Below are 10,858 nucleotides of genomic sequence, written 5' to 3'. Positions count from 1 at the left end.
TTTTGCTTTGTTTTTTCTGAATCAATGAAAGAAAGATCCTGCAGATGTGTTTACAGGAAGTCTCATGACCGATCATATGAAATGTGTTGCGATTAGTTTTTTTTAAAATTCCTGATGCTGTGTGCAACCTAGTAAAATATATATTAAAGGAAGTGTTTCAGTTCATTTCTCTGTATGAGCAGAACTGAATAAATGTAGCTACCTCTACCTCATTGTAGAGCTACTTAACTTGGTGCTTAATAACACATAACAGGTGCGACGGTCAGTTAGGTTTTTCTGCAACGAATATAAAAGGTTAAAAAAATAGAGCATGTTTATTTTTTCAATTTTATTATAGGTATATAAATAGTTTGCTTGCTTATTTGTATCTGAATTAAAGCAGTAGTTTGTAGTACTGACCAGAAATCTTTGGGAGTGATCAAAGAGGAAGTTCAGTGCAGATCCAGATGTTTACTCAGCAGTCTAAGAGGTGAACAAAACTCCATGACCCTGAAGTAAACCACACTTTTTCTTTTGCAAACCTGTTAAATGTTTGCGCAAGTTTTGATTTGTGTACATGCTTGTCATTTGAAAAAAATGTGAATAGTTAGAAAATTGTGCAGATTTGATCATTAATACAGAGACAGAAGCTCAGTTAATCTGGTCTTTGCATGAGTTCTGTCTGTTCTGAGCACATAAGAAGTAACTGACTGATTAGATTCAGCTTCTGATTTCTACCTTCTTCATCCATTGACGTTTACTGACTGCTGCTGAGGATCAGCATTCCTCTTCAGAGAGCATAGATGATTTGTGTTGGCTTCTTACAGTCTGGACATCACTGTGTCATATGGAAGGTTTTCGAAGCTGAACTAATCCTCCGATTGATTCAGAGACCAGAGCTGGAAAGTAATTGTTTGCGGGCAGCGGAAACTGAAGTGATGCACCGTCAATCTGACTGGATTATCAAAGAAGGGTAAAAATCTTTAATTTATTTTTAAGATGCATTTTGAGGAGGGGAGGAAGGGAGGAATAAAAAAGAAAAATTGTACAACATGCTATAAAAACAACAAAAACAAAGACATACAAGGATCTTACTTTAAACTAGCATATCACAGCTTCAATCTGATGAACATTACTTAAATCCTTGTCTTATTCAAATGTTTCTCTGGGCAGCAGTAAAATAAATGTCAGTCTGCACTTTATCGATGTTCGTCCATGTGGTGAAATTAAAAAGGCAGCACAGAATATGAATGAATGAAGCTTTTCTAGTGTCATATAGCAGATCTAAACCTCTGTTATTAACTTTTGGTTAGCAGTAGCTTTTTATGCAGACGTATGGCTCAGTATAGTGGATTTAATTATTGTTTCCAGATTCAAATTTAACAGTATTAATTTAATTTTATATTCCTCTAAATAGTAAATGAACAGTGTCAATCCCTCACAGAAATGCAGCAAATATTCATAAGCATCACAAAGTTTAAGCGTAATTTTTACATTATATAACATTTACTGTATGTTTCAGCACGTTTGGCCTTCCTTAGCAACATGATGCGTGTTTTATAATAGACCCAGCCCTTCCTGAAAAGACTCACTGCCACAAAATATCTAAGCCTTCCTGGGAATGCGGAACATTGGCAACAATTTTCTTCTCAATCACTCCCAAAGCTCGTCTTTATTTCCCATATGTGTGAAATGGATTATAGCTTGTGTCTCATGTGCCATTCACATTAATTTTACACATTAAATGTGGGCGAAAGTCAACAAGAGTCTTCTTCTGTCCCAGTTACATAGTTCATTCTGCATGATCTTGTTTCACATTCAGTAACAATGTTTAGTTTTATTACAAAAAGAGCAGAAGTTTAAAATATTTGGCGTTAACATGAAAAACTTACTGAGTGTAAGTTTTGCAGAGTCATCCGATTACACCCCAGCAAGATTTTTTTTAGCTCTAAAAATGTTTCTGAGAAACGTCTGCAATTTTCTTGTAACGTGGGTTTGATTTATCTAATCTTTTGACTCTTTTCAATATACTATATAAGTGTTACGAACCATTCTCCTGGGCAGCTTTACATAAGCATCATATTGATGATGTTTATGTAAAGAGAAACCTTTTGAACTCATCTCTTCATTCTCAGATTGCAGCAAAGAGGGCAAATGTGGGTCATGGTTGGCTGAGCATCCTGCCGGTTAATTAAATTCCCCTTTCTTGTTTCCCTTTCTGTTCTTTAATAGAAAATTTAATCTGTAATCACAGCCTGAAAAGCTTGTTAATGCTTTCTGCTTATGAACATGATGCCACCTACTGGATTTAACGTTATAAATATTACTGAGTTCAATGTAAACTCATCTCACATCATCAAAAATAATCAACTGCTGTTTTTTATATGCAACATCTATGATTACAATAAAAAACATGCTTGCTTATGATCAAAACGCTGTAAAGCTTTCTAATTCAAACACCTAAAACAAAGATACCGATGAATGTTTTCTAATTACGTATGTTTTAAATTTTGAGCTTGTTTCGGTTATTTGAATTGTAAAACCATTACACTGAATCTCATTCCGTTTCATCACAGGACAGGTGCTCTTTCTCGATTTCTGTCGAAGTTCCTGTTTTTATTTGGTCATTTAAATAGTCACAATGAATACTAATTACTTTTTTTTTATCTTGCTTGTGCATTTATTCCATGAATCAGTGTGTCAAACTAAGAAAAATGAAGAAATTCCCATCTTTCTCTGAGCCATTTTTAAGAAAATTCTATATATTGAAGCAAGTCTGCATGTTTTCTTATTGTTGCCTGTGTTCATCTTTTCTCCTTCATCATCTGCCATCTATTTCTGCACAATCTGGTCCAAAAACTACCTTTGTGAGTTTAGTTAAACTTTCTCAGCTACAACATATATTTAATGTATCACTAAATCAGTTTCATTTGTTCCTACAATCAGTTGAAGGTAACAAAAGTAATAAATACATGTTTGCCTGCATTCAGTCATACAAATAATTACAATATCCAAATAATCTGCAGCTTTCTATCTTAAAAAACCATTGCATCAAACTTTACCAGCCACATGTTTCAAGGGGAGTAGGTACAAAGGAAGTTCTTTGCCGGGTTTCTAAACATCCAGCTGACCCAAATGTTTACTCAGCAGTCTAACAATAAAAAAGGTTACAGCCCTTGCATAAACCAGACTTTCTATTTTCATCAGTGTTCCATTTGAGGATAAAATAGGTATTCGTTTTTGGGAAATGAAGGTGCATTGTATATCTAAAGCCGTCTTGAGTGTCACATTCTGCTAATAAAAGTTAGGTTTAAAGTGTTTAGGAGTTACTTCGAAAATTAGTTTTCTGGTTGTGCCTATTTTGAAAGGGAGCACAGTTCACTGCCAACTCTCTGGATGCAAAATATGCATCTGAGTATGAAACATTCAGAGTAGGAATGTTTGAAACTCAGAAATGTCTTTTTGTTCCTACTACAGCGCTCGAGAACAGACAACAGGGATGTCGATAACCTTGAGTTTCTCTGTCTAATCATCAAAATGTAACAATATGGCACTTCTGGTAAAAGGAACCAAAACCACAGAAAAGGAAACGGCTCTTTTCTACATTCCTCTTCTGCCAGCAGAAGTTGTTTGTGTGAGCATATCAAGGACAGTGTCATGTGATGTAGAAAGATTTCAAAGCTGCAACCACACTGCGGTTGGTTTTAGTGCTGTGTAGCAGGTGAACAAATCCTTCCGCTGATTCAGAGACCAGAGTTTGTAAAATGATTATTTTGGGCAGCAGACAGCTGGTTTTGCGCTGCAATCTTCTCGTTTGTCTCCTCTTCGGTAAGACAGTCAAGCAGATGATTTGCATTTTCAGCATCAGTGACGATTAATGAACAAAAATCTGTCTTTGCCTTTTCAGGTTGTGTGTCTGCAGAGACAGTAATAGCCACAGTGGGAACAGATGTGACTCTAACATGCACATATGATGCTCACTACTATGGTAAGCTGTCTGTATGTTGGGGTCGGGGGGCCATACCCAACAGAGGATGTGCCAACGAGGTGATCAAGACAGACGGTAACTCAGTGATCAGCAGACTGTCAGAGCGTTACCTGCTCGTGGGTGGTCTGGGCGAGGGTGACGTGTCACTGACCATCAGGCAAGTAGAGGAGAGTGATTCGGGGATGTATGGCTGTCGTGTGGATATACCCGGCTGGTTCAACGACCACAAACACCAGCTGACTCTCACAGTAAATGCAGGTGAGTCCAACAAAGATGAGTTCTAGTCAGAGAAGGGGAGGGAAAAATTTACTTTTGTTCTTCATGTCTGAAAATTCATACATTTGAGTCATCTCAGTTGCTTCAAAGATAAATAGATTATTAGTTTTTTATCTGGTAATTGATAACCAACTGCTTTTTAGTGCGGCCTAATCCCCTGAGGATAGAGACGAGGGAGGTGAAGGAAAGAATGGTCACTGTTCGCTGGACTCCTGTGTTTGATGGCGGCAGGCCCATTACAGCCTACAGGATTGATCTAAAAAACAAACAGGGTAAGCACCTAAAAACATCCCACTAATCCTATTAGAAACTGGACTCTAGTCACCTAATTACATCTTTTGAAATATTTCTTATATTTTATCGATGCAATCCTGTTGCACAGCATCCTGGGACACTGCAGTGACCACCGATATGCCAAATCCTGAACTGACTCAGGTGACTTTGGTGGATTTGCGTCCATTCAAGACCTACAACCTTCGTATGTTTGCCACCAATAACATGGGGATGAGTGAATCCAGCAATGTTCTCACAGTCACAACCAAAGAAGCAGGTAGTTTTAGGCATTATTTGTTTGTTAAGACAAAGTTAGCAATATGTAGAGCTTTTTTTTAATTGGGTTTGAAAATGGTTTTCTCTGCAGCACCAGAAGGCCCTCCGTTGGATATGAAGCTTGGGGCCCTCAGTTCAAACAGCATCAGAGTTACTTGGAAGGTAAAGTCCCAATTTTTGTCCGCAGACACATTCAACAAAATTGTCAAAAATATTTCTGGATATTTAGTATTGGGAACTGCTTATTCCAGACTTGTGAGTGGACATGGCTTCGAGTGTTTGTTTTCTCTCGACCAGCCTCCGAAGGTCGATCTCAGAAACGGCGTTCTGCGAAGTTACAGTATCAGCTACAGAGAGCAGGACCCTGCTGGCAGACATTTTAAACGATGGCAGCACTTAACCGTGATGGCCACACGTGAAGTGGAAAGCGTCATCCTGCAGCATCTGAAGCCGTCTACGATCTACAGCGTCCTCATACAAGCCAAAACAAACGCAGGAATAGGTCCTGCCTCAACTGCACCGCTCTGCTCCACTCTGAATGAGGGTAGGAAACAAGAGATGATACAAAGATATGACTGAAATCATGAATTTAGTCATTTATTTGATACCAGTTTAACATCTTTTTGTGTGTGTTTAAAGTTCACAAAACCACAGTGGCAACTAGTATGTCTTCTTCCACTGCTGCCACAAAGATACAAGGTTTTACTTCAGGTATGTGTTACTCAGCTGCTGAAACGGACTTTTTCCTGAAGTATTTCTTCAATAAATAATAGATTATGACTGGAATTCCCTTTACTCTTTACTCTGTCCCAAGTTCACACGACTTCAACACCTGAGACATTATCTGCAACTACATTCTGGGAACAAAGCACTGCAAGAATCACTTCAGGTACTTTCTCAGTTTTATATGAAGTTTTTAGTTTTCTAGTGACTTGGTGAAACTCTGCTAAATGAAGAATTAGTCCACCCCAACAGAATGCTAATATTCTCTGTTTTCAATTTCATTTTTAATACTACATTCAAATTACCTTGTTCTTTTTTAATGAGGGCTTACAACTGTCTCTCACTAGTCCAGGTTAGATCATACAGTGTTGTTTTAGTCTCCCAAAGGAGAAGATCTAATATTTACAGCTCCAATACGCGTCTTCCTGCAGGAGAAACACTTTATAAATTCAAACAAAATTTCTATTTTTTTTCTTTGCTAAATTTCCCAGCTGTGTGCTGCCTAATGACCCCAGATCCCCCAGTAGTTGAATTAAAGGAGATAAAAGACCACACGATTTCTCTTTCTTGGACTGTTGGATTTGAAGGCGACAGCCCCGTCACTGGCTACTCCCTGGAGTACAAAGCAGCAAATGGTAAATAATTTTAAATCTTTGCTTCTATACCTTCCTTTAAAATTGCTGTACAAGCTAAACTCTGTGAATCGTGTCAGTGTTTTGTAATATTATGCAAAATGTTTTTTTTCCTCCAGCTTCATGGGATTACACAAAGACTGTCGTAGACTTCGGCCCCAACCAGACAGAGGCCACAATAATAGAGATAAATCCTTCAACATACCACATCCGCATGTTTGCTAAGAACAGTCTGGGCACCAGCAGAGCCAGTAATATCCTCACTATCACCACTGGAGAAGCAGGTGATTTTTAAAGCATTATTATTAGTATTTTTCTTGCTCTTGTGTCGCTGTAGGTAACCACAAAGAACAGGACCTTCTGCATGAATGTTTCCAGCGTGAGTCGTGAACAACTGACAGACTGTTTTCTTCTCTACTTCTGTGACAGCAGAAGTAGTGGCCTTCATTCACACTCCATAAGGCAGCCTAAAAAAAAAAAAAACAAAAGTGGATGAGAGCTTTATTAAAACACAGTCACAGTTCCCCAAACAACAGGAAGCCCTGCTATTTCTCAGCTTGGTTCTTTTGTTAGATGTGTTGTTTCTGCCTGTTTAGCAGCTTTGTGAAAAGCAACACTTTGTAAACTTCCTCCTGGCTCCTTTCCTTTGTGGGTGTGCCTCACAGGTCATCAGAGGAATAATCTCATCACCACCATCCCACCTGATACTGATACTGATACTGATACTGATACGGATACTGTGGTAAGTATTGAACTAGGACTCAAATAATCCGTGGTTTGGTGATGTCAAAGGGTTCACATAGAGAGAGCATTACTCTCTTCTAGCTCATTGTTTTGGTTTCTTAAAGAAAAAGCATTTAGTAAAAGAATTTGCCTTTAAACATATTTAACATATTTAACTGTTCGTAGTGGCTAATTTCAGAAGAATATACCTATATTGCTTTTCTAACTATAATTATTGATTTATTAATGTGTGAATCACTTTAATGTGGCAGCTGGACTTTATTTACTGCTGGGCCATTTGCAAATGTCCTAACTCTTATCTTAACCTAGTAATAATATTACACGTTTTTTCGTGTTGATTTTATGTTGTGTTAATTAATAAATATAAGCAAAACTCTGACATTTGTATTGGAGTGAGATGAGATGAACTTCACTGATCCGTCATCAGAGAAATTCATGTTACAGCAGTTAGATACAAATGAAGCATCAAAAAACAAGACAAGAAATCCAAAGTTACAATAAGGATAAAAATAATTATATTAGACATCTTTCATATGTGCAGCAATGTCCTGATGCATAATATGTTAGAACAGAGTAGAAGCATAAAGTCGTGAAAATGCTCAAAGTCAAAGCAGCTGATTGTACTTTAGTAATACAGTGACTTTACACCATGAGGGTGAGGGTTTGTACTTGAACCATGCGTGTGAATCCTCTCTGCTAGGTGAGTGTAGATGAGAGTCACAGCGTTCATCTGGCTGCCATCATTGTGCCGGTGGTGCTGCTGGTGCTGGCTGTTGCCGTGGTAATCACATGGCAGCTGCGACGTGAGTGTACTGAGCAACATTGTTTCTCGTTAAAGTCAACTAATTTCCAATATTTAATTTGAACCTTTGTCTTCACAGGAATAAAACAGAAAAAAGGCAGCCTGAACATGTGAGTGTTTGCAGTATTTGTTGCATTCATGTTGAGAATTAAGTCGCTTACGACTTTGAACTGCAGGTGCCTCCACTGCAATGAACAACTGCTTTCTCTTGTCAGCAGGTGGCTGAGCAATGGAGCGCTGCGTTACCAAGGCGCTGAGTCACTACAAGAGCTGTAGACACAAGATTGCAAAACTCACAAAGAAGTATTACTTTTTTATTGTATTAAGTCTTAAAAGGAAATTCCTGATTATTTTGTCATTTAGCAAAAGAAACCAAATCTGTAAAATCTTCACCTGCATGTTTAACTGATGAAAACTAACCCAAAGGGGAAATAATCCTCTACTTTGAAAATACCGTCTAAAGATGCTCACCAGCTAAGGAGTAGTTTGAGTTTTGTACAATAGTTTCTAATCAGTGTAAAGTTTTAACTGTTTCAATTTGCTGTTTACACTTTTATAACCATGAGCCTGAACTCAGATTACTTGTGATGTTTTTAAGTGACATTTTTATGTAATGGAAAGATATTACAGCTTTGCTATTGTTTAATTTTATTTTGACAATAAACTTCAGAAAGTAATATAAACCACCTTTTGTCAAATTTTGACAGGTCCCAATCAGAAGCCGCCTTAACTGACAGGAAGTCCCTCCTTAACTGACAGAGGTTTATCTAAGCAGAACCAGACATGTCCGTGTGAACAAAAGTTCTGCATTCGTATAGACTCTTCCGTTGTCCATCCTCATACAAAGTTTTTTAACAATCGTTGAGAGAAACCTGGGAAATTTGAACAAATATTCTGGTTCAGTGTGTCTCCAGGCACCGCATCCTTACTGTCCCCATCTCCAGCTTTCCTCCCACCCCTAAACAAAGACTTTAGATTCAGATTTTGAATTCAAAATAAAAATTAGGGTACCATAACTACCTCTTCCTCAAGCATAATGATGAAACAGCTTTGTATTTGTATTTGTGTGACATCAGATACTTTATGGACCTGACAGATGCAGACACTTAGGCTCCCAAACTCTGAAGAGAGAGCAGGGTCAAACTCTGGCCATAGCGCTGTATGAACATACACGGTTTTGTTTACCAGTTGTTCATTTTTGTGTTGTCTTTTTAGACAAGACACACATACATCAACCTAAGGTTATCACAAATGAATGCTATATCGTTACTATCATTGTGTTATTCGTGCTTTACATTTAATATATTAGATTAAAAATAACTAACAAACACAGATTTTAACATGACTGAACAGAAAGCTTGAACCTAACCATCTGCTAATGTGTAACCTTGAGTGTTGTAAAGGTAGAGAGCTTACATGTAGCATCACATCATTGCTAGAAACTGCTGCAGGGTTTTTATATTAGTCCACTATATATATTAGTGCAATGTTGTAATTAGCTTGTAAATGCAAGTTGGATGAGTGACTTAAGTCTCAGGTGTTTTTTGAGGCACATCAAAAATGTAAACTTCAACATAGTTTGAGATGAGATGTTATATTTGACGGGTTACTTATAGAATCAGTATCTTCAAACATAACTGGATTTCATGTTTTTGTACCAATATACCAAGGTTCAACTTCAGCGCATATTTCAACCATTTTCAAACCTTTATATCTGATTAAATGCTATTTAGGAGCAAATGGAATGAATATTTTTTTAAAGGAAAGATGCATTAAAAAGATTAAAAAAAAACATGTTTTGCATTCTACCCAGCTCTGCTTCTAATAGAAAAATTTATCACATAACACCTGCCTACAATCACAAAAATAAAACATTTAAAAACAACAACAAATAAAACAAACGCACAACTGCAGGATGTTCATAATAAACCATCAAGACAGTTCATCACATTAAAAAAACTCATGAGCTCACTAAACGAATTGAGAGATCTCTTAAAATGAGGAATCTCTTAAAATGCCGATCAATGATGACCCTCTCTTTCTTGGACCAGAACCTTTAGGGTTTCCCTATAAATAAATTAAGATTTTACACAACTGACAACACATTTTGTTGTGAGACCACGATCAGTTCTTAAAAATAAATGTTGCAATGTTCCATGCAGGTAGTATTCTTGTACTGTAAATATAATTTTTGGATTGAATAGCAATTTCTTGGTGTGTTCAATTTCAACTTCAACTCTTGAAAGAGTAGCCCTTTCTTCAGAATCGTCTGTGTCCAAGTTTCTTGAAACCGCTTGTGTAGAAACAAAAAAAAGCACTTATGTAAAGTAACTGAATGAATTAATGAAAGCCATACCGAATATAACAGATATTTTTTTCTATTAAAATACTGCATGTGATGGAAAAACTTACTATCCTCATCTATGGAGACAGCCTGGTCTTTAGATTGAATACCTTCTGTTTTTGAGTAAGGGAAACCTGTGGTTCCATCTCCTGAAATGATCACGGTCTCTTCTCCTCAGTCGCACCTCTTTTTCTGGTTATTACACCATCACCGCCCACCCCTATGTCTCATAAAGATGGTCAATAACAATAATGGATTAGATTTATATAGCCCTTTTTTGGCCACTCAAAGTGCTTCACATTGGACCCATTATTCATTCACTCACACATTCTCACTCTGGTGGTAAGCTACATTTGTAGACACAGCTGCCCTGGGGCAAACTGACAGAAGCATGGCTGCCAATCTGCGCCTACGGCCCCTCCGACCACCACCAACATTCACACACCAGTGTGAGAGCAGCACTGGAGGCAAGGCAGGTTAAGTGTCTTGCCCAAGGACACAACAGCACACATGACTAGGCGAGAGCGGGAATCAAACCGCCGACCCGTCGATCATTGGACGACCCGCTCTACCATCTGAGCCACAACCGCCCCAAGCAATGGAAGCGATGATCACAGAGACTTGCAACCTGCCTACTGATCCACATGAGCGTGGTCAACCAGCAGCAACAGCAGCCCCAGAAGCATCTCACACCGACCGCTGTGCAGCCAATGTGGTACCCACAGCCCAGAAGGCTCTTTGGTTCTGCTGAATCAGAGGGGATTTGATGGAGCTTGACGGCTCCCCGGTACCTAGCATGCCTACCCTTTTTGCAGGCCATG

The 10,858-nt window shown here is 38.2% G+C and overlaps 1 protein-coding gene across 2 annotated transcripts; it reads left to right on the top strand.

Moving 5' to 3' along the window:
- Positions 1–3,624: 3,624 nt before the first annotated feature.
- On the top strand, positions 3,625–8,376 carry LOC110963323 (cell adhesion molecule DSCAML1-like). Of its 2 annotated transcripts, none has more exons than XM_022211642.2 (14): positions 3,625–3,807; positions 3,887–4,225; positions 4,387–4,515; positions 4,626–4,793; positions 4,884–4,954; positions 5,090–5,336; positions 5,432–5,503; positions 5,607–5,681; positions 6,007–6,150; positions 6,267–6,431; positions 6,813–6,889; positions 7,592–7,694; positions 7,773–7,803; positions 7,909–8,376. In XM_022211642.2, the coding sequence occupies exons 1-14, from the start codon at positions 3,744–3,746 to the stop codon at positions 7,967–7,969; spliced, it is 1,746 nt and encodes a 581-aa protein (XP_022067334.2). In that variant the 5' UTR covers positions 3,625–3,743; the 3' UTR covers positions 7,970–8,376. The 2 variants fall into 2 exon arrangements, with proteins under 2 accessions (XP_022067334.2, XP_022067335.2); XM_022211643.2 differs by having other exon boundaries at positions 3,626–3,807; positions 7,912–8,376.
- The last annotated feature ends 2,482 nt before the right edge of the window (positions 8,377–10,858 follow it).

This window comes from Acanthochromis polyacanthus, chromosome 10 (assembly GCF_021347895.1).
Source record: "Acanthochromis polyacanthus isolate Apoly-LR-REF ecotype Palm Island chromosome 10, KAUST_Apoly_ChrSc, whole genome shotgun sequence".
NCBI lineage: Eukaryota > Metazoa > Chordata > Actinopteri > Pomacentridae > Acanthochromis > Acanthochromis polyacanthus.
The sequence above is the reverse complement of the archived record's forward strand: the minus strand, read 5'-3'. Positions and strand labels throughout refer to the sequence as shown.